The sequence below is a fragment of the Mobula birostris genome, chromosome X (assembly GCF_030028105.1).
Source record: "Mobula birostris isolate sMobBir1 chromosome X, sMobBir1.hap1, whole genome shotgun sequence".
In the NCBI taxonomy this organism is placed as follows: Eukaryota; Metazoa; Chordata; class Chondrichthyes; order Myliobatiformes; family Myliobatidae; genus Mobula; species Mobula birostris.
The window spans coordinates 1,867,529-1,894,907 of NC_092402.1; the positions used below are offsets into that span (position 1 = coordinate 1,867,529).

The 27,379-nt window shown below is 49.8% G+C and overlaps 1 protein-coding gene across 1 annotated transcript; it reads left to right on the top strand.

Moving 5' to 3' along the window:
- The first annotated feature begins 7,147 nt into the window (after positions 1-7,147).
- On the top strand, positions 7,148-26,059 carry LOC140191833 (C-C chemokine receptor type 7-like). Its single transcript, XM_072249620.1, has 2 exons — positions 7,148-7,186; positions 25,001-26,059. Exon 2 carries the CDS (start codon positions 25,001-25,003, stop codon positions 26,057-26,059), a length of 1,059 nt encoding a protein of 352 aa, XP_072105721.1. The 5' UTR covers positions 7,148-7,186.
- The last annotated feature ends 1,320 nt before the right edge of the window (positions 26,060-27,379 follow it).

Genomic DNA, 27,379 nt, shown 5'->3' on the forward strand with positions numbered 1-27,379 from the left:
CAGCAGCCAGAGAGTGGTAAATCTGTGGAATTTGTTGCTACAGGCAGCTGAGGAGAACAAGACTTTATGTCTATTTAAGGCAGAGGTTGATAGGTTCTTGATTGATCAGGACATTAAGGAATATGGGGAGAAGGCAGGAGATTGAGGCTGAGAGAAGAAAATGATCAGCCATGATGAAATGGTGGAGATGGCTTTGTGAAGGGCAGGTCATGTCTAACAAGCCTGATAGAGTTCTTTGAGGAGGTGACCAGGCATACAGATGAGGGTAGTGCAGTGGATGTGAAATACATGGATTTTAGTAAGGCATTTGACAAGGTTCCACATGGTAGGCTTATTCAGAAAGTCAGAAGGCATGGGACCCAGGGAAGTTTGGCCAGGTGGATTCAGAATTGGCTTGCCTGCAGAAGGCAGAGAGTCGTGGTGGAGGGAGTACACTCAGATTGGAGGATTGTGACTAGTGGTGTCCCACAAGGATCTGTTCTGGGACCTCTACTTTTCGTGATTTTTATTAACGACCTGGATGTGGGGGTAGAAGGGTGGGTTGGCAAGTTTGCAGGAGGCACAAAGGCTGGTGGTGTTGTAGATAGTGTAGAGGATTGTTGAAGATTGCAGAGAGACATTGGTAGGTTGCAGAAGTGGGCTGAGAAGTGACAGATGGAGTTCAACCCGGAGAAGTGTGAGGTTGTACACTTTGGAAGGACAAACTCCAAGGCAGAGTACAAAGTAAAAGGCAGGATACTTGGTAGTGTGGAGGAGCAGAGGGATCTGGGGGTACATGTCCACAGATCCCTGAAAGTTGCCTCACAGGCGGATAGGGTAGTTAAGAAAGCTTATGGGGTGTTAGCTTTCATAAGTCGAGGGATAGAGTTTAGGTGTTGCAAAGCAATGATGCAGCTCTATAAAACTCTGGTAAGGCCACACTTGGAGTACTGTGTCCAGTTCTGGTTGCCTCACGACAGGAAGGATGTGGAAGCATTGGAAAGGGTACAGAGGAGATGTACCAGGATGCTGCCTGGTTTAGAGAGTATGCATTATGATCAATGATTAAGGGAGCTAGGGCTTTACTCTTTGGAGAGAAGGAGTATGAGAGGAGACATGATAGAGGTGTACAAGATAATAAGAGGAATAGATAGAGTGGATAGCCAGCGCCTCTTCCCCAGGGCACCACTGCTCAATACAAGAGGACATGGCTTTAAGGTAAGGGGTGGGAAGTTGAAGGGGGATACTAGAGGAAGGTTTTTCACTCAGAGAGTGGTTGGTGCGTGGAATGCACTGCCTGAGTCAGTGGTGGAGGCAAATATACTAGTGAAGTTTAAGAGACTACTAGACAGGTATATGGAGGAATCTAAGGTAGGGGCTTATACGGGAGGCAGGGTTTGAGAGTCAGCACAACATTGTGGGCTGAAGGGCCTGTACTGTGCTGTACTATTCTATGTTTTTTAGATGACTCACTGAGTCAAATATTTCTTATGGACTCATAAAAAACCTATCAACATCTACCTTAAAGAAATTCCTCATCATTGCCATTCTAAATGAGTGTCCCTCTATTCTGAGACTGTGTCCTCTGGTCCTAGACTCCCCCACTACAGGAAACATCCTCTCCACATCCACTCTATCTGTGTCCTCTGGTCCTAGACTCCCCCACTATAGGAAACATCCTCTCCACATCCACTCTATCTGTGTCCTCTGGTCCTAGACTCCCCCACTATAGAAAACATCCTCTCCACATCCACACTGTCTGTGTCCTCTGGTCCTAGACTCCCCCCACTATAGGAAACATCCTCTCCACACCCACTCTATCTGTGTCCTCTGGTCCTGGACTCCCCCAATACAACATACATCCTCTCCACATCCACTCTATCTGTGTCCTCTGGTCCTAGACTCCCCCACTATAGGAAACATCCTCTCCACATCCACTCTATCTGTGTCCTCTGGTCCTAGACTCCCCCACTATAGGAAACATCCTCTCCACATCCACTCTATCTGTGTCCTCTGGTCCTAGACTCCCCCACTATAGGAAACATCCTCTCCACATCCACTCTATCTGTGTCCTCTGGTCCTAGACTCCCCCACTATAGGAAACATCCTCTCCACATCCACTCTATCTGTGTCCTCTGGTCCTAGACTCCCCACTATAGGAAACATCCTCTCCACATCCACTCTATCTGTGTCCTCTGGTCCTAGACTCCCCCACTATAGGAAACATCCTCTCCACATCCACTCTATCTGTGTCCTCTGGTCCTAGACTCCCCCACTATAGGAAACATCCTCTCCACATCCACTCTATCTGTGTCCTCTGGTCCTAGACTCCCCCACTATAGGAAACATCCTCTCCACATCCACTCTATCTGTGTCCTCTGGTCCTAGACTCCCCCACTATAGGAAACATCCTCTCCACATCCACTCTATCTGTGTCCTCTGGTCCTAGACTCCCCCACTATAGGAAACATCCTCTCCACATCCACTCTATCTGTGTCCTCTGGTCCTAGACTCCCCCACTATAGGAAACATCCTCTCCACATCCACTCTATCTGTGTCCTCTGGTCCTAGACTCCCCACTATAGGAAACATCCTCTCCACATCCACTCTATCTGTGTCCTCTGGTCCTAGACTCCCCACTATAGGAAACATCCTCTCCACATCCACTCTATCTGTGTCCTCTGGTCCTAGACTCCCCCACTATAGGAAACATCCTCTCCACATCCACTCTATCGAGGCTGTTCGACATTCAATGGGTTTCATTGAGAAGCCGAAGAAGGGTCTATTCATTTTACATCACACCCCTTCTTGTCCATCAGCCTCTCCTGAATGTATACGGCCTGTTTGTAAACTAACTCCCTCCTCCTCAGCACTATCCCCATGCCAAATTAGCTTACAGCTTCCCGAACAACTCTAGCAAACCTGCCCGGAAAGATTTTGGTTTCCCGCACCACCACCCCCCTCCCTCCCCCCGCCAACGCCTCGGGTTCAGTTGTAACGCGTCCCTTCTGTGTTGGGGCTGGAAGGGATCGGTGGTGAAGTCGGGAGATGAGTCCGGAGAGGGAAATAGATCAGCCACGGTGAAATGGCGGGGCAGACTCGGAAGGGCCAAATGGCCTAATCGTGCTCCTGGTGGGAAGACACAGCGTTGTTCCGGCCCGTCTCCGGCATCTCCGTGACGATGGAGACGGCAGAGGATGGACAGGTTGGTGTGGGAAATGGAAATAGAAGCTGAGACGACCTGTAAATTCACGGCTAGAGGGGGTCATAGGTCAAGGGTGAGAGGTGAAGTACTTACGGGGAGCACGATGGGGAGCTTCTCCGCTCAGAGTCTGGGGACGAGCTGCCAGCGGATGTGTTGGATTGCGGCTTTGAACGTCGGCCTTGGAAGGAAATTTGGACCGGCGCACGGATGGGAGCGGCCGGGAGAGCTGCGGTCCCGGTGCAGGCCGGTGGGGCTGGGGAGGATAACAGCCCGGCGCAGACTAGACGGGCAGAAGGGCCTGTATTTTTTTTGTGTGTGTGCTGTAATTTTCTACGTTTCTACAACCTTCAGGGGACCTACGCCCACCCCAGCAAACCCTTTTCCTTCTCGTCTTTCTGTTCAGCTACGTTACAGGTTGGTGCTTTTGGCTGTAAATACCGACCGCAGCTTTTAACATTCTGCTTTATCTTGTCTATCTGACAGTGAAAGGGCTTTGGGGTGGGGGGTGAGGTGCAGCATTTTCTACAAACTACCCAGCTTCTGCGTTGCTCTGCTCACCACAATGTGAAATTGACTCCTCGTCGGCAGAGACCACCAGGGTGGGACCTCTCTCGGTGATCGTGAGCCCTGATACCCGCCACAGGATTGTCAGAGGCTGCACCTGCTCGCGGGGAGGAAGAAGTTCACTTCACGGACGGATCCGGGGCACCGTACCTCCTGGCCAGCCATTGCAGGCACCTTCGGGTGGGACGGGGGGTATCCGGGCCAGTCGAGATGGGGGACCAGTGCTCAGAACCGGCGCCATACTCGTGACGTGGAGGAGCCAGCCTCGCTTGTTTCGCTGTCGCCCATCGTCTGACCGGGTGGCGCGGGACTAGGAACGAACTCACTCAATCAGGACATCGGACTCTTCACGCCTTCTCCAGCACCCGAGATCAACAGGCCCGGCAGCTCTGAGGAATCTACTGCGCGGAAACTTTGAGGGACCTGTTGAAGTGGACCCCGGGGTCCCGCTGTTTCTCCACACCGATCAGAATTCTGCCCTGAAACCCTGTCCTCTCCCCTCGAGTTCAGCTGGCGCACAGCGAATCGCCTCACAAATTTTCCACATTGGCCCCCCTCAGCCAGCTCCCTGCCCAGCTCTGCAACCTGCCAGCCTTCTGTTGTAACCTCTACACTACCTACATCCGCAGACTCGCAAAGCCACCGTTCCACTTCCTCACCTAAGTTGCAAACAGCAAAACAGATGCTCACAGAACGCCACTGGTCACCGTCCTCACAGTCGGAAAGGCAGCTCTGGGTGCGTACGGCCGTGTCTCCGTGGACCCTGTGCCTCGTGACCTTCTCCACGAGCGAGTGTGAGGGAGCATCAAACGCCTCCTCCGCCATGTCCGCTGCTCTCCCTCCAGCAAACACGGCTGTGTCCAGTTACTGTCCCACGGGCACTCTGCAGAGAAACGGGCCCTTCAACTCTGTGTCAGTGTGAAAGTGAGTGCAGGAGTGTGAGTGTGCAAGCCTGTGTGTAGGTGAGTATGTAGCTGTGTGTGTGTGGGGGGGTGCATGGGTGTTCGTGTGTGCCTGTGGTGCGTGGGTGTGTGTTTGTGTGTCTGTGTGTGGGTATGAGTGTCTGTGTGTGTGTGTGGGTGTGTGTGTGTGTGTGGTGTGTTTGTTTTTGTGTTTGTGTGGGTGTGCCTGTGTGTGTTTGTGGGTGTGGGTGTGTGTGGGTGGATGGGTGTGTGTTTGTGTGTGTCTGTGTGTGTTTGTGTGTGTGTCTGTGTGTGCGTGTGAGTGTGTGTGTGTATTTCTGTGTGTGGGTGGGTGCGTTTGTGTGTATTTGTGTGTGTGCCTGTGTGTGTGTGTCTGTGTGTGTGTGTGTTTGTGTGTATGTGGGTGTGTGTGTGTGTGTGTTTGTGTGGAGGTGTGGGTGTGTGTGTCTGTGTGTGTGTGAGGTGTGTGTCTGTGTGTGTGTGTGTTGGTGTGTTTGTGTGTGTGTGGGTGTGTGTGTCTGTGTGTGTGTGTCTGTGTGCGTGTGAGGTGTGTGTCTGTGTGTGTGTGTGAGGTGTGTGTGTGTGTGTTGGTGTGTTTGTGGGTGTGTGTGTGTGTGAGTGAGGTGTGTGTGTGTGTGAGGTGTGTGTGTGTGCGTGTGTGTGTGTGTGTGAGGTGTGTGTGTGTGTGTGTGTGTGTGTGTGTGTGTGTGTGTGTGTGTGTGTGTGTGTGTGTGTGTGTGAAACACAGTATCTATCTCCGGCAACACACGCCAGATGCTGGAGGAACTCAGCAGATCAGGCCGCATCTGAGGAGATGAATAAACAGTCGACATCTGATCTGCTCCCCTCGCTCGGTTCCACAGCCCTCAATTCCCACAAATTCTTATCGCCGTCTTCAATCAATAGCTCAGTCCCTGCAGCAGCAACTTCCACAAAGCCGTGACCACTGAAAGAAGGAACTCACCACTAGCAAGGCAGCCATTTGGCAGCAGACACCACACTTCTCACCGGCACTTGGACTGGGCAATGAGTCATGAGCTAACGGGCAGAGAGCCACAACACATTCAGACCATGATCTAAATGGCTTTTTTCTGTCATAGGACCCAGGAAGCAAACGGCAAAACATTCCTGAACTCTTCTTATCAATCATTCCCAAACCCTCTCCTTCAACCATTCCCAAACCCTCTCCTTCAACCATTTCCAAACCCTCTCCTTCAACCATTTCCAAACCTTCTCCTTCAACCATTTCCAAACCCTCTCCTTCAACCATTTCCAAACCCTCTCCTTCAACCATTTCCAAACCTTCTCCTTCAACCATTTCCAAACCCTCTCCTTCAACCATTTCCAAACCCTCTCCTTCAACCATTTCCAAACCTTCTCCTTCAACCATTTCCAAACCCTTCCTTCAACCATTTCCAAACCTTCTCCTTCAACCATTTCCAAACCCTTCCTTCAACCATTTCCAAACCCTCTCCTTCAACCATTCCTGAATTGGGACGTTATGTTGAAGCTGCATAAGATTTTGGTGAGGTTTAATTTGGAGTATTGTGTGCAGTTGTGGTCACTTACCCGCAGCAAAGATGTCAATAAGATTGAAAGAGTACGGAGAAAATTTACAAGAATGTTGCTGGGTCTGGAGGATCTGAGTTATAAGGAAAGACTGAATAGGTTAGGATTTTATTCCTGGGAATGTAGAAGATTAAGGGGAGATTTGATGGAGGTATACAAAATTATGAGGGGTATAGATAGGGTAAATGCAAGCAGGCTTTTTTACACTGAGGCTAGGTGGAACTACAACTAGAGGTCATGGGTTAAGGGTGCTAGGTGAAAAGTTTAAGGGGAACATGTGGGAAAACTTCTTCACTCGTGAGAGTGTTCAGTGAGCTTCCAGAACAAGTGCTGCATGCAAGCTCGATTTCACTGTTTAAAAGAGGTTTCATTAGGGACATGGATGGTAGAGGTATGGAAGGCGTTGGTCCGGGTGTAGGTCGATGGGAGTAGACCGTTTGAATGGTATAGCACGGATTAGATGGGCCGAAGGATCCGTTTTTGCGTTGTACTTTTCTATGACTCTGAACTCTCCCTGCGCCGTTCCTGAACTCTCTCCATGAACCGACCCTGAACTCTCCCCATGACCGACCCTGAACTCTCTGCATGAACGTAGCTATGTGTATATGTGTGTGTGTGTGTGTGTCTGTCTGTCTATCTATCTGTCTGTCTCTGTGTGTGTGTACGTGTATTTGTGTGTGTGTGTGTGTGTGTGTGTGTGTGTGTGAGTGTGTGTGTGTGTGTGTGTACGTGTATTTGTGTGTGTGTGTGTGAGAGAGAGAGAGAGAGAGAGACAGAGACGGTGACCGTGTGTGTGGGTTCCGTGTTGGGGTGTACACCCAAGCTGTGACAGCCGGTTGTGGTGGGTGTGTTCACAGACCCGCGGGCGGTGCCGGCGGTTCGCCGGGTTCACTCGTCCTCAGGGCGCCCGAACTTCAGCGGCCGGCGGGGACAGAGCGGCGGCGGGGTCGGTAACGGGGCGAGTGCGGCCGCTGGCACGGGGGGGGGAGCGGGAGGGAGTGGGTGGGAGACGGTGGAGAGAGGTAGGGGACAGAAGGGAAAGAAGCCGGAGAGAGAGAGAGAGAGAGAGAGTGCGGAAATTCAGATTCAGGTGGTGAAATTTGCGAGCTCAGCACGACATGATAATAAAGCAGAAAAAGTAAAAGTTAGATTTTAAACAGTACAAAACTGAAATAATATCTATAAAAACGTCGGCTGGCAGAGGGGGAAGGGGAGGGGGGGAAATGAAGTGGGGCGAGAGGACCGGAGAGGTGGCGAGGGGAGAGAGGGGGGGGGAGAAGAGAGGGCGAGGGGAGGGGTCGAGAGGACAGAGTGGGGGGTGGATGGGGAGGGAGGGGGGAAAGGGCGATAAAGCTAGAGTGTTCATTGAAAACAATCTTAAAAAAAGAAAAATAATTGAGAAACGGCGTGTGCGCGAGAACCGGTTAGCGGAGGGCGCCGGAGAGAATCGCGGAGACCCAGCAGTCGGTAACAAGCGGCGGCTGGAGCCGCTGGGTCGGTGAACGGCGAAATTGGAACCTGCTGCGGTCGGCGGTAAAGTACAAAAATCGTTTACTTTTTTAAAAATTTATCTTCATCGGGGAAGAGAGCGACTCTAAAATAAAGCGAATAAGGTTGAGGGTCCGGGCACGGTCGACCAGAGGCGTTGACCAGGACTGAGTGGGGGACGTGGACTGGGGCCAGTGGCGATCGATCCCGGGGTTTTGAGGACAGAACGGGAGGAAATAACACGAAAACGGATGGAGACATTACGGAGCTCTTGAGATTGACGGAGAGCGGCAGCTGTTACTTCGCGGTTCCACGCCGGGCACTGTTACCCTCAAACAGCCGACAGGTGCCCGAAAACAGAGACAGAGAGAAAAAAAAGTCCTGGAAAGTTTCGCCAAGTCAGCACCTGGGAAGAGAAGCGGCTAACGTGTCAGCGACCCTTCGGTAGAACTGAGAGCAAGAGAGATGGCGGCGGGGGAAGGTGTTGGCCGCCCGGTCTACGCTTCGGAGCATCTGATGAACCTCTGACAACCCTCCCCTCAGCCTCCGGAGACAACAACCCAAGTCTGCCCGGCCGCTTCTCGGTAAAAGCTCCTACGCCGCCCGCTCCCGGGCGGGCGGCATTCCCGACCGCAGCCCGGCCGAACGCGTTGCACAGCCCCGCCGCAGGACTTCCAACACGGAGAGCAGGTCGGCCCAGGGGAAGCCCTTCGGCCCGCGGTGCGACCTAGTCCGAAACCTCCCCCTCCCTCTTGGTCTCCTCCCCCTTCCTACTTGGATCCACCCGGCTAAGGAGTCGGAGCTGAGACAGGGCACCCGCAGGGAGGCAGTCACACCCGAGGCTCAGGACGCAGGTAACTGGGTGGCGGTCAGGAAAGGGGGAAGGGAGCGGGTTAGGCAGCCAGTGCAGAGTACTCTTGTAGGCATTCCCCTCAACAACAGGGACACTGCTTTGGAACCTGTTGCGGGAGCGGGCTGGGGGGAATGACCTAGCGCAGGAAAGCCCCCGGTATTGAGTCTGGCTCTGTGACGGGGGGGGGGGGGGGGAGAGGAGAAGAGGCGAGCTGTAGTGATGAGGGGGGAGACACAGAAACAGGTGCCGTGAATGGGAATGAGATTCCCGGATTGTCTGCCGCACCCCGCACCCACCCATGGGCGCCAGGAGCAGGGACATCTCTGATCCCTGATTGAGTACAGCATTCTGCACGGGTCTCTCTTCGGGGATTTGCTGTTACTTTCGTGGCGGGGGGGGGGGGAATTCAGATGCTAGAATAAGTTGAGGGGGGGAGGAGGGTTGCTGCTGCTTCTGCGTGGGAAGGGGGTTTGCTTAGGGGTTCCCGGGGCTTTTTTCTTCTGTCATCAGTTCCTCGGGATTTCTCTTCAGTTTCGTGGGTGTCCTGCGGAGAGCGAGAATGTCAGGTTGGCGCACCGTACACGCGCGTTCTGTGAAATTGAGCGGAACCGCTGAATCACCGACGTGAGAAGGGGCGGGGGGGTGGGGAAGCAGCCAGAGGTCGTGGCCCACCTCGGTACCGATGACATGGGTAGGAACGAGTGACGAGGTTCCGCAGAGAGAGCCGAGGGAGTTATGCGCTAAATTAAAGGGCTGCGGTCTCAGGATTGCTGCCCGGGTCACAAGCGTGGAGGATCCCACAGTTTAACACGTGGCGCAGGAGGGGAGGCGTCAGATTTTTGGATCACTGGGAAGCTGAGACAGGTACAGAAGGGATAGTTTGCACCTGTACAGGAGGGGGTCTAATATCCTAGGAGGAAAGCTTATGCCCAGGGTTGGGGGGGGGAGTATTTTAAACATTTAAACTAGAGTTGCATGGGGACGGGGATCGGAGTACCAGAACAGGTTACCGGGAAAGATGGTTCTAAGCCTACAGACAAAGTCAGGAATGAAAAGGCCGGGCACGGAGGGACTCGTGTCCTGAGTTGCGTGTATTTTAGTGTAAGGGGTGCTGTAGGAAAGGCGAACGAGCGCGGGGCGTGGATCTGCACCTGGAAATTACGATGTTAGTGAGACTTGGCTATAGGAGGGGCGGGACTGGCAGCTCGATATTCCGAGGTTCCGTTGTTTCAGACGTGACAGAGCGGGAGGGGTTATAGGAGGCGGGGTGGCGTTACTAGCCAGGGAAAGTGTCACGGCAGTGCTCCGCCGGGACAGACTGGAGAGCTCGTCTAGTGAGGCTTTATGGGTGGAAAGGAACGGGTCTTTGTTACCGACCACCCAACAGTCCGCGGGATTTCGAGGAACGAATTTGTAGGGGGATCGCAGGCTGTTGCAAGAACCGTATGGTTCCCAGATGAAGATGAGAGAGTTTATCAGCGAAATGTTGGTTATAATTGGTACCTGCGCCTGGCTGGAACCCCAGAAAGCGTTTATCCATCATATATGCCGGGAAAGCACTAACAAACATAACGTTGTGATAGTAGGTGATTTTAACTTCCCGCGTGTTGACTGGGACTCCCAAACTGTAAGAGGAGTGGATGGGATAGAGTTTGTCAAACGTGCTCAGGGAAGTTTCCTTCGTCCCAACAATCTCCTTGATAGCAGTCCCAACGAGAGAGTGCGCGGTACTCGATCTGCTGTCAGGGGATGAGACAGGGCAGGTGACAGCAGGGGAACTCCCTGCACCTGGTGGTCACAATCCCATTAGCTTCAAAGTGAATACGGAAGACGATAGGTCTGGTCCCCGGGTTGAGATTCTGAGTTGGAGAAATGGGGATTCTGGTGGTATCAGAAAGGATCTGGGACAATTTTCTGGCAAAGGTGTACTTGGTAAGTGGGAAGCCTTCAAAAATGAAACTTATATAGGGTACAAAGCTTGTATGCTCCTGTCAGAATAAAAGGCAAAAGGATAACAGGTTTAGGGAACATTGATTTTTTGAGGCCCTAATTAAGGAAAAGGAGGTGCAGAGAAGGTACGGGCAAGCAGGAACAAATGAGGTACTTGAGGAGTATAAGAAATGCAAGAGAAGAAAATCAGGAGGGCTAACAGAAGGCATGAGGTTGCCCTGGCAGACGAGGTGAAGGAGACTCCTAAGGGATTCCGCGGATGTGTTAAAAGCAAAGGGATAGCAATGGACAAAATTGGTCCTCTGGAAGATCAGAGTGGTAATCCACGCGTGAACATAGAACATAGAATAGTACAGCACAGTACAGGCCCTTCGGCCCACAATGTTGTGCCGACCCTCAAACCCTGCCTCCCATATAAGCCCCCACCTTAGATTCCTCCGTATACCTGTCTAGTAGTCTCTTACATTTCACTGGTGTATCTGCCTCCACCACTGACTCAGGCAGTGCATTCCACGCACCAACCACTCTCTGAGTAAAAAACCTTCCCCTAATATCCCCCTTGAACTTCCCACCCCTTACCTTAAAGCCATGTCCTCTTGTATTGAGCAGTGGTGCCCTGGGGAAGAGGCACTGGATATCCTCTCTATCTATTCCTCTTGTTATCTTGTACACCTCTGTCATGTCTCCTCTCATTCTCCTTCTCTCCAAAGAGTAAAGCCCTAGCTCCCTTAATCTCTGATCATAATGCACACTTTCTAAACCAGGCAGCATCCTGGTAAATCTCCTCTGTACCCTTTCCAATGCTTCCACATCCTTCCTATAGTGAGGTGACCAGAACTGGACACAATACTCCAAGTGTGGCCTAACCAGAGTTTTATAGAGCTGCATCATTACATCGCGACTCTTAAACTCTATTCCTCGACTTATGAAAGCTAACACCCCATAAGCTTTCTTAACTACCCTATCTACCTGTGAGGCAACTTTCAGGGATCTGTGGACATGTACCCCGAGATCCCTCTGCTCCTCCACACTACCAAGTGAAGCTGAAAGAGATGGAGGTGATAGTAAATGGATTTTTTTGCATCTGTATTTACCCGCGAGATGGACACAGAGCCGACAGAAGTGAGGCAAGTCAGCGGCGGAGTCATTGACCACGTACAGATCACAGAGGAGGAGGTGTTTGCTGTCTTGATGTAAATTAAGGTGGATAAATCCCCGGGGCCTGACAAGGTGTTCCTTCGGACCCCGTGGGATGAAAGTGTAAAAATTGCAGGGGCCCTAGCAGAGATGTTTAAAATACTAGACTATAAAAGCAAGGATGTGATGTCAAGACTTTACAAGGTACTGGTGAGGCCTCACTTGGAGTATTGTGAACAGATTTGGGCGCCTTCATCTGAGAAAGGATGTGGTGATGTTGGAGAGGGTTTAAAAGGAGTTTCATAAAATGATTCCGGGAATGAAAGGCTTGTCATACGAGGAGTGTTTGGTGATTCTGGGACTGTACTCGCTGAAATTCAGAAGAATGCGGGGGTGGGGTGGATCTCTTTGAAACCCGTCGTACGTTGGAAGGCTGCGCTGGAGGAGATGTGGAGAGGATGTATCCTATGGTGGGGCAGTGTAGGGCCAGAGGACACCGACTCGGGTTAGAGGGGCGTCCACTTAGCACGGAGATGAGGAGGGATTTCCTCAGCCAGAAAGTGGCGAGTCTGTGGAATTCGGGGCTGTGGAGGCCGTTACCGCGTATATTTAAGGCAGATTCTTGATCAGTCAGGGCGGAAGAACGGGGTTGAGAGGGATAATAAATCAGCCATGATGAAATGATGGAGCAGACTCAATGGGCCGAATGGCCCGATTCTGCTCCTGTATCTTACATCCTTAGGCATGGGTGAGGTGCCAGAGGATTGGACAATAGCTAAAGTTATTCCTGACGAAGGGTCTCAGCCTGAAACGTCGACTGCACCTCTTCCTACAGATGCTGCCTGGCCTGCTGCGTTCACCAGCAACTTTGATGTGTGTTGCTTGAATTTCCAGCATCTGCAGAATTCCTGTTGTTTGAGCTAAAGTTATTCCGTCGTTTAAGAAAGGTCGGGATATTACAGGTCAGTGTGCCTGGACTTATTTCCTGGCATAATTTACATATTACTATTTAACTATTTATGGTTTTATTACTATTTATTATTTATGGAACAACTGTAATGAAAACCAATTTCCCCCGGGATCAATAAAGTATGGCTATGACTATGACTGTCACCAGCTGTGGGAAAGTTAGTGGAAGGTGTTCTGAAGGACCAGAGAAATTAGTCTTTGGATAATCATGGACTGATTAAGGATAGTCAGCATGGCTTTGTGCATGGTAGGTCGTGTCTAACCCCAACTTCTAAAGTTTTTTGAGGAAGTTACAGGGAAGTGGATGAAGACAAGACAGTGGATGTTGTCTCCATGGACTTTAGCAAGGCATTTGACAAGATCCTGCATGGGAGGTTGGATAGGGAAGTTCAGTCACTCGGCATTCAAGATGAGGTAGTAAATTGGACTGGACATTGGCTTTCAGGGAGAGGTCAGAGAGTGGTTATAGATGGCTGCCTCTCTGAGTGGAGGCCCGTGACTAGTGGAACGCTGCAGGGGTTGGTGCTGGGTCCGTTGTTGGTTGTCATCGATCTGGATGATTACGTGGTTAACTGGATCAGCGAATCTGTGGATGACACCAAGGTCTGGGGTGTGGTGGACAGTGAGGAAAGCCGTCGTGGCTTGCAGTGGGATCTGGACCAGCTGGCTGGAAAATGACAGATGGAATATAAGGCCAACAAGTGCCAGGTGATGTACTTTGGGAGGACCAAGCACAGAGAGATCTGGGAATAGAGATCAATAACTCCTTGAAAGTGGTATCATAGGGTCTAAAGGAAGCTTTTGACACATTGGCCTTTGTAAATCAATGTACTGAGTACAGAAGTTAGGTTGTTATGTTGAAGATGTCGGTGAGGCCTAATTTGGAATATTGTGTACCGTCAGTTTAGGTCACCTGCCTACAGGAAAGATAGCAGAGAAAAAATTACAACGATAGCAGGAGGATTCCAGTACAGGAGCAGGGAGGTACTACTGCAGTTGTACAAGGCCTTGGTGAGACCACACCTGGAGTATTGTGTGCAGTTTTGGTCCCCTATTCTGAGAAAGACATCCTTGCCATGGAGGGAGTACAAAGAAGGTTCACCAGATTGATTCCTGGGATGGCAGGACTTTCATATGAAGAAAGACTGGATGAACTGGGCCTGTACTCGTTGGAATTTAGAAGATTGAGGGGGGATCTGATTGAAACGTATAAAATCCTAAAGGGATTGGACAGGCTAGATGCAGGAAGATTGTTCCCGATGTTGGGGAAGTCCAGAACGAGGGGTCACAGCTTGAGGATAAAGGGGAAGCCTTTTAGGACCGAGATTAGGAAAAACTTCTTCACTCAGAGAGTGGTGAATCTGTGGAATTCTCTGCCACAGGAAGCAGTTGAGGCCAGTACATTGGCTATATTTAAGAGGGAGTTAGATATGGCCCTTGTGGCTACGGGGATCGGGGGTATGGAGGGAAGGCTGGGGCGGGGTTCTGAGTTGGATGATCAGCCATGATCATAATAAATGGCGGTGCAGGCTCAAAGGGCCGAATGGCCTACTCCTGCACCTATTTTCTATGTTTCTATGATATTGTCAGACATGAGTTACGGGGGAAGGTTGAATCGGTGAGGACTTCTTTCCATACAGCGTAGGAGATTGTGAGGAGATTTGACAGGGGTCTGCAAAAGTATGAGGAGTAAATGCAAGCAGGCTTTTTTCTACTGAGATAGAGTGAGACCACAGCTAGATGTCATGGGTTAAGCATGAAAGGTGAAATGCTCAAAGGGAACATGAAGGGGGGGGGGGATCTTTTTTCACTCATGAGGGTGGAGAGAACATGGAACGAGCTGCTGGTGGATGCTGTTTCGATTTCAACGTTTAAGAGAAATTTGGATAGGTACATGGATGGGAAGGGCTGTGCAGGGTTGTGGCCCCAGGTTAACCGGTTCAGCACAAACTGGATGGGCTGAGAGGTCTGTTTCTGTGTGCTGTTGTGTTTTGTGTCTCTATGTCTCTGTAACATCAAACAATACTGCACAGGAAAAGGTTATACGGCCCATTAGTTCTGTGATGGTTGTGATTCCCAACTAAACTAATCCCATTTTTTTTAACCATTAACAGTGTTGCTGGGCAGAGGGATCTTGGGGTCCAAGTTCGTAGCTCCTTGATAGTGACTACACAGGGTGGTTAGGAAGGCTGATGGAACACTCACTTGTATTAGTTGATGCATCGAGTTCAAAAGTCAGGAAGTTATATTACAGCGTTGTAAAACTCTGGTTAGGCCGCATCTGGAGTATTGCACACAGTTCTGGTCACCTCACTACAGGAAGGACGTTGAGGCTTTGGGGAGGGTGCAGGAGAGGTTTACCAGGATGCTGCCTGTTTTAGAGGGCGTGTGCTGTAACGAGAGGCTGAATAAACTTGGGTTGTTTTCTCTGGGTCGCCTGAGCTGAGGGAAGATCTGATAGAGGTTTGCAAGATTATCAGCGGCACAGATAGAGTGGAGAGAGAGTATCTGTTTCCCAGGGTTCAAATCCCTAATACCAGAGGGAATGCATTGAAGGTGAGAGGAGGGGTGTGAGGGGTAAGTTTTTTACTCAGAGAGCGGTGGAATGCGCTGCCTGGGATGGGGGTAGAGGCAAATACATTGGAGGCTTTTAAGATAGGCACGTGGCTGTAAGGAAGATGGAGGGATAGGGACATTGTGTGGGGAGGAGAGATTAGTGTTTGGGGGTTTTCAGCACAACATTGACGGCCGAATGGTGGCCGATTAGGAAAAGGGGAGGTGCAACGAGACCTGGGTGTCATTATACACCAGTCATTGAAAGTGGGCATGCAGGTACAGCAGGCGGTGAAAAAGGTGAATAGTATGCTGGCATTCATAGCGAGAGGATTCGAGTACAGGAGCAGGGAGGTTCTACTGCAGTTGTACAAGGCCTTGGTGAGACCACACCTGGAGTATTGTGTGCAGATTTGGTCCCCTAATCTGAGGAAAGACATTCTTGCCAGAGAAGGAGTCCAAAGAAGGTTCATCAGATTGATTCCTGGGATGGCAGGAATTTCATATGATGAAAGACTGGATCGACTAGGCTTATACTCGTTGGAATTTAGAAGATTGAGGGGGGATCTTATTGAAATGTATAAAATCCTAAAGGGATTGGACAGGCTAGATGCAGGAAGATTGTTCCCGATGTTGGGGAAGTCCAGAACGAGGGGTCACAGTTTGAGGATAAAGGGGAAGCCTTTCAGGACCGAGATTAGGAAAAACTTCTTCACACAGAGAGTGGTGAATCTGTGGAATTCTCTGCCACAGGAAACAGTTGAGGCCAGTTCATTGGCTGTATCTAAGAGGGAGTTAGATATGGCCCTTGTGGCTAAATGGATCAGTGGGTGTGGAGGGAAGGCTGGTACAGGGTTCTGAGTTGGATAATCAGCTATGATCATACTGAATGGCGGTGCAGGTTCGAAGGGCCGAATGGCCTACTCCTGCACCTATTTTCTATGTTTCTATGTATGTTCTACCTGCCCGCACACAGTCAGTTTTACTTTCCCAGTGCACATTTCCTGCCTGTTATCTCTCTGTCTAACTGCAGTCGTATCTGTTTCCAGCGGTCGTCCTGTTCTCAACGATCTCTGATTACAAAAAGAAAAATCCCTGACTCATACACCTCCTCGAAACGCGCTGTCACATTAAACGTCTGCCCCCTGTTGGCTGACATTTCCAACCTCTCCTTCTCTCGCAGAGCCTCTGTGCGGGCACGGCATGGAGACCGCTGCTGGGTCCAATGCCACTTGCTGAGGACCATCAGACATAGAGGCTGCTCTGGCATTTCATCATGGCTGATTTATTATCCCTCTCAACCCCATTCTCCAGCCTTTCCCTCTGTAACCTTCCATGCCCCTGACTAATCAAGAACCCATCAACCTCCACCTTAAATACATCCAATGACCTGACCTCCATAGCCGTCTGTGGAAACGAATTCCGCAGATTCATCACCCCCGGTTAAAGAAATTCCTCCTCATCTCTGTTCTAAATGGGCGTCCCCTTATTCTGAGGCTGCACCCTCTGGTCCTGGACTCACTCACCATAGGAAACATCCTCTCCACACCCACTCGATCTATGTCCTCTGGTCCTAGACTCCCCCACTACAGGAAACATCCTCTCCACATCCATTCTATCTGTGTCCTCTGGTCCTAGACTCCCCCCACTATAGGGAACATCCTCTCCACATCCACTCTATCTGTGTCCTCTGGTCCTAGACTCCCCCACTACATGAAACATCCTCTCCACGTCCACTCTATCTGTGTCCTCTGGTCCTAGACTCCCCCACTGTAGGAAACATCCTCTCCACATCCACTCTATCTGTGTCGTCTGGTCCTAGACTCCCCCACTGTAGGAAACATGCTCTCCACATCTATCTAGGGCTTTCAAAATTTCAATAGGTTTCAATGAGATCCCTCTTCATTCCTTAAAGCTCCTTTGGGTCCAGGCCCAGAGCCATCAAAAGTTCCTCGTATGTTAACTCTTTCATTCCCGAAAGCATTCTCCTTTATGACCTGGATGAGAATGAAGTCAGCATGATTTGTCAGTCTGGTACCTGCATTAGTGGCAGAGTCGACAGTGAAGATGACTGTCTCAGGTTACAGTGAAGATGACTGTCTCAGGTTACAGTGAAGATGGTTGTCTAAGGTTACAGCGAAGATGTTTGTCTCAGGTTACAGTGAAGAAGATTGTCTCAGGTTACAGTGAAGATGTTTGTCTCGGGTTACAACGGGGGAAAATTGGGCACGTACCCCGAAACCACATCCTTAGCAATCGAGTTCAACATTTCTCCAACCACTGAGGTCAGATTAACTGGCCGAAAATTTCCTTTCTTCTGCCTCCCTCCCTGGGCTGGGCCAGAGGTCTGAGTCATGAGGAGAGACCAGATAGGTTGGAACTGCTTTCCCTGGAATCTCTTTTCCCTTTCCCAAAAACTGTACCCTCTATTCGCCTGTGGTAAGGGAAGATATTTCAGTCGTCAATCCTATCTGTACTGCTCATAATTTCGCATATATCTTCTACTCCGAGAAATCAGATCATCCTCTGCAATCTCTCTTTGTAATTGATAATAGCCGCGCAAACAGATAAGGGGGTAAACAGATCGCTTGTCTTCAGTGCTCGGGGCATTGAGAATGGGCCAGGAAGTGGCTGCCAAGTTGGTAGTGTAGTTATGAAGGTGCACGCTTGGTTGGTCTTCCTTAGTCGGGTGATTGAGTTCAAGAACCATGAGAGAATGTCGCAGCTCTATAAAACTCTAGTTAGACCACACTTGGAGTGTTGCGTTCAGCTATGGTCACCTCATTGTCGGAAGGGTGTGGAAGCTTTAGGGAGGGTGCAGAGAAGATTTACCAGGATGCTGCTGGGACTGGAGTGCTTGTCTTATGAGGAGAGGTTGAACAAGCTGGGGCTTTTCTCTTTGGAGTGAAGGAGGATGAGAGGTGACTTGACAGAGGTGTACAAGATGGTAAGAGGCATAGATTGTGTGGACAGTCAGAGATATTTTGTGTACAAAACTCTTTTAATCTCTCTCTCTCTCTCTCTCTCGCTCCTTCCCTCCCTCCCTCCCTCTATTCTTCTCTCCCTCCCTCCTCAATCCCATGTCTCCTCCGGAGTGTGGTGTGCAAAATGTGCCGACTGACCCCGCTCGCTTGTTGTCAAGTTCTAAGACTGGAGGACAGAGAGAGAGACCTATCCAGCAGAGATCATAATAACCATAAGACCGTGAGATGTAGGAGCAGAATTTGGCCATTTGGCCCATCGATTCTGCTCCGCTATTCCATCATGGCTGATCCAATTTTCCTCTCAGCCTCAAGTCCTGCCTTCTCCCCGTATCCCTTCATGCCCTGACCAATCAAGAATCCATCAATCTCTGCCTCAAATATTAATAATAGTCATAGTCATACTTTATTGATCCCGGGGGAAATTGGTTTTCATTACAGTTGCACCATAAATAATAAATAGTAGTAGAACCATAAATAGTTAAATAGTAATGTGTAAATTATGCCAGTAAATTATGAAATAAGTCCAGGACCAGCCTATCGGTTTAGGGTGTCTGACCCTCCAAGGGAGCAGTTGTAAAGTTTGATGGCCACAGGCAGGAATGACTTTCTATGATGCTCTGTGTTGCATCTCGGTGGAATCAGTCTCTGGCTGAATGTACTCCTGTGCCCACCCAGTACATTATGTAGTGGATGGGAGACATTGTCCAAGATTGCATGCAACTTAGACAGCATCCTCTTTTCAGAAACAACTGTCAGAGAGTCCAGTTCCATCCCCAAAACATCACTGGCCTTACGAATGAGTTTGTTGATTCTGTTGGTGTCTGCTACCCTCAGCCTGCTGTCCCAGCACACAACAGCAAACATGATAGCACTGGCCACCACAGACTCGTAGAACATCCTCAGCATCATCCGGCAGATGTTAAAGGATCTCAGTCTCCTCAGGAAATAGAGACGGCTCTGACCCTTCTTGTAGACAGCCTCAGTGTCCTTTGACCAGTCCAGTTTATTGTCAATTCGTATCCCCAGGTATTTGTAATCCTCCACCATGTCCACACTGACCCCCTGAATGGAAACAGGGGTCACCAGTACCTTAGCTTGGCCTATGGCAAAGAATTACGCAGATTCACCATCCTGTGGCTAAAGAAATTCCTCCTCATCTCGTTCTAAAAGGACACCCCTCTATTCTGAGGCTGTGTGCTCTGGTCTTAGACTCCCCCACCACAGGAATCATCCTCTCCACATCCACTCTATCAAGGTCTTTCACCATTCGATAGGTTTCAATGAGGTCGCCTCTCATTCTTCTTAATTCGAGTGAAACAGGCCCAGAGCCATCAAACACTCTTCGTATCCTGGAACCATTCTCTTGAACCTTGTTTGCACCCTCTCCAGTTTCAGCGCGATCTGTCTAAGATAAGGGGCCCAAAACTGCTTAGGATGAGGTCTCACTAATGCTTTATAAAGTTTCAAGATTATATCCTTGCTTTTATATTCTAGTTCTCTTTGAATGACAACTTTGCCTTTGCCTTCCTCACCACAGACTCAACCTGCAAATTAACCTTCAGAGAATCCGACACAAGGCCTCCCAAGTCCCTTTGCACCTCAGTACTTTTTGTATTTTCTCCCCATTTAGAGAATACTTAACCCTTTCGTTTCTTCTACCAAAGTGCATGGCCATATGCTTCCCAACACTGTATTCCGTCTGCCATTTCTTTGTCCATTCTCGAATCTGTCAAAGTCCTTCTGTAGCCCCTTTACTTCCTCAAAAATACCAGCCCCTCCACCTAGCTTCATATCATCTGAAAACTTGGCAACAAACCCATCATCCAAATCATTGACATATAACGTAAAAAGAATCGATCCCAACACAGACTCCTGTGAAACAACACTAGTCAGCGGCAGCCAGTCAGAAAAGGCTCCCTTTATTCCCAGTCTTCACCTCCTGCCTGATCCATGCTAGAGTCTTTCCTGTAATACCACTGGTGTGTAGCTAGTTAAGCAGCCTCATGTGTGGCATCTTGTCAAAGGCCTTCTGAATATCTGAGTACACAACATCAACCAGTTCTCTTTTGGCTCTATCCTGCTTTGTTACTTCTTCAAAGAGTTCCAACAGATTTGTCAGGCAAGATTTTCCCCTGAGGAAACCATGCTGACTACAGCCTATTGTATCATGTGTCTCTCAGTAACCTGACACCTCATCCTTAATAATCGATCCCAACATCTTCCCAACCACTCGTCAGACTAACTGTCCTATAATTTCCTTTCTTCTGCCTCTCTCCTTCCTTGAAAAGTGGACTGACATTTGCAATTTTCTAGTCTTCCAGAATCATTCCAGAATTTAGTGATTCTTGAAAGATCATTACTAATGCCTCCACAATCTCTTCAGCCGCATCCCTCAGAATTCTGGGGTGTACACCGTCTGGTCCAGGTGATTTGTCTACTATCAGAACTTTTAGTTTCCCAAGAACCTTCTCTCTAGTAATGGTAACTTCACACACCCAGAACTTCCGCCACACTGCTGGTGTTTTCCACAGTGAAGACTGATGCAAAATACTTATTCAGTCCATTCGCTATTTCATTGTTCCCCCATCACTACCTCTCTGGCATCATTTTCCAGCGGCCCGATATCCATTCTCACCTCTCTTTTACACTTTATGTATCTGAAAGAACTTTTGGTATCCTCTTTAATATTATTGGATAGCTTACATCTTTACCTTCTTAATGACTTTATTCGTTGCCTTTGGTTGGTATTTCCCAATCCTCTAACTTCCCACCAATTTTCACTCTATTGTAAGCCTTCTCTTTGGCTTTTATGTTGGCTTTGATTTCTCTTGTTAGCCAAGGTTGTGTCACCTTTCCTTTTGAATATTTCTTCCTCTTTGGAATGTATATATCCTGTGCCTTCCAAGTTGCTTCCAGAAATTCCAGCCATTGCTGCTCTGCCGTCATCCCTGCCAGTGTTCTTTTCCAATCAATTCTGACCAACTCCTCTCTCATGCCTCTGTAATTTCCTTTACTCCACTGTAATACTGACACATCTGACTTCAGCTTCTCCCTCTCAAATTTCAGGGTGAATTAGATCATATTATAATCACCTTTTCTTTCTTTTCAAATCTTTTTATTGTATATATATAGGAAAAATAACAAGAGTACATCGAAGTAACAACACTTACAATGCCTCAAAAAAAATCATCTTAAAGATTGAAAACAAAATATTGTGATAACAAAAAAAACCTACTGAGCAGGAAAGTGAGAAAAAAAAAAGAGAACCCATTAGGTGTACAACCCCGGATTCGTGCGTGATACAAAAAGCTTCTAAAAATAAACATCAAACCGCCAGCAAGAAAAGAAAATATACTAAAAGAGTTTACAATTAGATCATGGAAAAATTATATCAATTACCTCAAATGATAATAACGAGCAAATGAGCCCCATCTTTTCTCAAAATCAAATAAAGGTTCAAAGGTTCGACTTCTAATTTTCTCCAGACTAAGACATAGCATCACTTGAGAGATCCATTGTGACAAAGTGGGAGCTGATGTATCCTTCCACTTCAACAAAATGGCCCTCCTAGCTATCAATGTAACAAATGCAATAACATGTTGGTCAGACACAGAAATACCATGAATATTTTGAGGAACTATTCCAAAAAGCACAGTTAATTTATTAGGTTGTAAATTAATTTTAAGTGCTTTAGAAATTGTTGAGAAAACCGACTTCCAGAACTGTTCCAATATAGAACAAGACCAAAACATATGTGTCAGTGTAGCTATCTCAGTTTTACATCTATCACAATGACTATCAACATTAGGAAAAATTTTAGAAAGTCTCTCCTTTGTCAAATGATAACGATGTACAATGTTAAATTGAATCAGTGAATGGCTAGCACAAATTGAAGAAGAGTTAACCAACTTCAATATCCGCATCCAGTCCTCCGCCATAAAAGTCAAATTAAGTTCCTTTTCCCAATCCTGTTTAATCTTAGACAAAGGACGCTTATCCCATTGTAATAATAAATCATAAATTCTTCCAATAGAACCCTTAATCAAAGGATTCATACTCATAATAGTATCTAACAGGATGAATATATAATATTAAGTAGTCTTCGAACATTTGAAAAGGAATAACGACCCTTTATAAAGCCTGTTTGATCTTTACAAATAATTTTACCCAAAATATTCTCCAACCGATTGGCCATTATCTTTGACAAGATCTTAATCACTTTTCCCTCAGGGTTCTTGTACCTTAAACTCCCTAATCAATTCCAGTTCATTGCACAACACCCAGTCCAGAATAGCTGATCCTCGAGTGGGCTCAACCATGATCTACTCTAAAAATCCATCTCATAGCTACTCTAGAAATTCCTCCTCCTGGAATCCCACACCAACTTGAATTTCCCAATCTACTTGCATACTGAAGTCCCCCATGACCATTGTAATATTGCCCTTTTGGCATGCATTTTCTATCTCCCATTGTAATTTGTAGACCACATCCTTATTACTGTTTGGCGATCTGTGTACAACTCCCATTAGGGTCTTTTCACCCTTGCAGTTCCTTAGCTCTATCCACAACGATTCCATGCCTTCCGACCCCATGTCACCAAATGATTTGATTTCATTTTTTACCAACAGAGCCACGCCGCCCCCTCTGCCACCCTGAGTACCCCCTGTCCGCCCCTTCTGCTATTCTTTTGATACAATGTGTATCCTTGTATCCTTTCAATACAACGCGTATCCTTGGACATTCAGCTCCCAGCTATAATCTTTCAGCCATGATTCAGTGACGCCTACAACGTCATACCTGCCAATCTGCAACTGTGCTGCACGTTATTCTGTACACTGCACAAATTCAGATACAACACCTTCAGTCCCATATTCATCCCTTTCAATTCTGTTGCTCCAGGCCCAACCTTTTGATTCCTGACTTTGTCTGAGGTCTTACCAAGTTGTGGGTCCACAACCTCTCCACTAACTGTTCCAGCAATCGGGTCCCTTTCCCCCTGCAGCTATAGTTTGAATCCCACCATGCAGCATTAACAAACTTCCCCGCTCGGATATTAGTCTCTCTCCAGTTCAGGTCCTACTTTCCCCGGAAGAGAGCCCAATGATCCAAAAATCTTATTCCTCCCACCCCCCACACCAACTCCTTAGCCATGTATTAAACTGTATAACCTTCCTAGTTCTGGCCTCACTAGCACATGGCACGGGTAGCAATCCTGAGATCACAACTCTGAAGGTCCTGCCCTTTAAGTTCGCACCCTGAATTTAACTCCCTGAACTCCTGATGCAGAACCTCCTCATTCATCCTACCCTCATCATTGGCACCCACGTGGACCATGACTCCCGGCTGTTCACTCTCCCACTTAATGTTGGGAACTCGATCCAAGATGTCCCGGATCCTGGTACCTGGGAGGAAACATACCATCCGGGAATCACATTCTCACCCACAGGACCCCCTTTCTGTTCCTCTAACTGACGAGTCCTCTATCACTACATTGTGCCTCTTCTCCCCTTCCCTTCTGAGTCACAGAGCCAGTGTGACTTTCCTCTGTTGTGTCATCTCCTCCGACAGTATCCAAAAGTGCTATACCTGGTTTTGAGGGGGATGGCCACAGGGGTACTCTGTACTGGCTCCTTAACCCCTTTCTTCTTCCTGACTCTCACCCAGTTTCCTGCGTCCTGCCCCTTGGGTGTAACTGTCTCTCTATATGTCCTATCCCTCAGCCTCCCGAACGATCCAGAGTTCATCCCGTTCCAGCTCCAACTCCTTAACGCAGACGGTGGATCCAATTGAAGTCCCCTCCTCTCCAACCTTCCAATGTCTGGATTGGCTGCTGGTCAAAGGTCAAAGAGAGGGAGTTTGGAAGACAGGGAGGAACCCGGGGGGGGGGGGGGGGGGAATGTTGCGGTCAGCAAAATTTGGGAGGTAGTTGATGAGGAGGGAGAGAGGGGTGGGGAGTGTGTGTTCAGGGACAGGGACAGGGACAGGGGTCTATGTTCCAAATCGGTGGGGCTGGGTGTTTGTAATGGATGCCAATAGAAGTGTGGAGATGAAGGCAGGAAATGAGTGGGGCATTGCTGGTCTGTGTGGGGATGATAGCTGGGCTGTACTTGTCTCTGCTGGTCTCTGTGCCTGTCTGTATAGGGATGTGTTGAATTCTGTTGGTCGCTGGTGCTCTGTGTGGGGTGCTGGTTTCTGTTGGTCTCTGCTGGTCTGTGTGGGGATGTGCTGGTTTCTGTTGGTCTCTGCTGGTCTTTGTGGTGATATGCTGATTTCTATTGGTCTGTATGGAGATATGCTGGTTTCTGTCGGTCTTCGCTGGTCTTTGTGGGGATGTGCTGGTTTCTGTTGGTCTCTGCTGGTCTGTGTGGGGATGTGCTTTTTTATTATCTCTACTGGTCTGTGTGGGGATGTGTTGGCTTCTTTTACTCTCTGCTAGTCTTTGCGGGGATGTGCTGGTTTCTGTTGGCCTCTGCTGGTCTGTGTGGGGATGTGCTGGTTTCTGTTGGTCTCTGCTGGTCTGTGTGGGGATGTGCTTTTTTATTATCTCTACTGGTCTGTGTGGGGATGTGTTGGTTTCTTTTGCTCTCTGCTAGTCTTTGCGAGGATGTGCTGGTTTCTGTTGGTCTCTGCTGGTCTTTGCGGGGATGTGCTGGTTTCTGTTGGTCTCTGCTGGTCTGTGTGGGGATGTGTTGGTTTCTTTTGCTCTCTGCTGGTCTTTGCGGGGATGTGCTGGTTTCTGTTGGTCTCTCTCGGTCTGTGCGGGATGTTGCCCATCGCTTTGCTGAACTGTGGTCGACATGGTTGTTTGCGCTGTGGTCTTTTGCAGATGTCTCTCACATTCGAATACGATGACGAAGATAATGTCAGCCTGCCGGATTTTTCTGTCTTCCCTACACCCTGCGAGAAGAATGAGGTGCAGATGATGGTCGGCCTGCTGCAACCCTGCATCTACTCGCTGGTGTTCATTCTGGGCGTGCTGGGGAACGGCCTGGTGCTGGTGACGTACATCTACCACCAGCGCCTGCTGGCCATGACGGACGTGTACCTTCTGAACCTGGCCAGCGCCGACTTCTTCTTCGTCTTCAGCCTCCCCCTGCTGGCGGCCAGCTCGCGGCTCGGCTGGGTTTTCGGCTCCTTCCTCTGCGTGCTGGTGCGGATGCTGTACAAGGTCAACCTATACAGCGGCCTGCTGCTGCTGATGTGCGTCAGCGTGGACCGCTACTTCGCCATCGTGTGCGCCACCGCCGCGCACAGGCTGCGCCTCCAACACCTGCGCTACAGCCGCCTCATCTGCCTGTCGGTCTGGATCTGCTCCTTTCTGCTCTGCCTGCCGGAACTCATCTACACCAAGGTGGACAGGCATCCCACCGAACCCGTCAGAATCTGCATGGACGGTTACCCGGAGGAGCTGGGCATCCTGATGCGGGTGGCCACCCCGGCGGCGCAGGCGGCTCTCGGCTTTCTCCTGCCGCTGCTGGTCATGGCCTTCTGCTACTCGGTCATCATCAAGACCCTACTGCAGGCCCGCAACTTCGAGAAGCACAAGGCCATCCGCGTCATTCTGGCGGTGGTGCTGGTCTTCGTCCTGTCGCAGGCCCCCTACAACGTGCTGCTGCTGCTGCGGGCGGCCGGCGGCGGCGGCCTGACCTGCGAGGAGAGCAAGCGCCGGGACGTGGCCCTGCAGGCCGCCAGCTGCCTGGCCTACACCCGCTGCTGCCTCAACCCCATCCTCTACGCCTTCGTCGGGGTGAAGTTCCGGAGCAACCTGGCGAGGCTGGCGCGGTGCCGGGGCTGCCGCTGGCCGAGAGCGGGCGTGTCGGCTGCGGGCAGCCCGAGACGGATATTCACACTGAGCACGGACACCAGCAGCATCATGACTGTGTAGATACCGCCCGACCCCCCACCCCACCCACCCTCGACCCGTATCACAGCCGCCGGGCTCTCGACAGAGTCGCGGCCGGGGTCAGAATTTAGGCCCGGGGTCAGCATAGGGGTTTGAAGGAGGCTGCAGTGCGGGTGGACTTTAGTTTAAGGTTGGCAGGGATGCTCCCGTTCAATTGAAAAGCAAAGGGGGCAAAACTAAATGAGTTTGCTCCTTCTATGAAACCGCACGGCCCAGATTCCCACCCCACACCTCTGGCCCCTGCAATGCCCGTTCAGTCCGCTGCTTTCCGAGCAGCTGCAGTGACCGACCGCGCCACCCCTCTCCCCCACCCCGGCGCCGCCCTCCCTCCCCTCCCCCGCGCCTCTCCCCTCCCCCACGACGCTCCCCCCACCCCCAGGCCATCCCCCCCTCCCCCGCGCAGCTCCCCCCCACCACCCCCGCGCTGGCGCCCCGGTCTCCTCTGGCATTCCAACGACGTACGGGTTGGGGCTCGCCAGTTGCGGACTCGCGACGTTGGCGCCGGAGGAGCGGCGGTACTTGCGGGCTGCCCCCAGGCACGATCCTCGGGCTGTGTCTGTCGCTGCGGCAAACGTCGCGTCCCACTGTTTCGTTTTAGAAACACAGAAACATAGAAAGCTTACAGCACAATACAGACCCTTCGGCCCACAATGCTGTGCCGACCATGTCCCTACCTTTGAAATCACCTCGGGTTACCCACAGCCCTCTATTTTTCTGAGCTCCATGTACCTCTCCAGGACCCTATCGTATCCGCGTCCACCACCGTCGCCGGCAGCCCATTCCACACACTCACCACTCTGTGCGTAAAAAAAAAACTTACCCCTGATATCTCCTCTGTACCTTCTTCCAAGCACCTTAAAACTGTGCCCTCTCCTGCTAGCTATTTCAGCCCTGGGAAAAAGCCTCTAACTATCCACACGATCAATGCCTCTCATCATCTTATACACCTCTATCAGGTCACCTCTCATCCTCCATCACTCCAAGGAGAAAAGGCCAAGTTCACTCAACCTATTCTCATAAGGCACGCTCCCCAGTCCAGGCAACATCCTTGTAAATCTCCTCAACACCCTTTCTACGGTTTCCACATCCTTCCTGTATTGAGGTGACCAGAACTGAGCACAGTACTCCAAGTGGGGTCTGACCAGGGTCCTATATAGCTGCAACATTACCTCTCAGCTCTTAAACTCAATCCCACGACTGATGAAGGTCAATGCACCATATGCCTTCTTAACCACAGAGTCAACCTGTGTAGCAGCTTTGAGTGTCCCATGGACTCGGACCCCAAGATCCTTCTGATCCTCC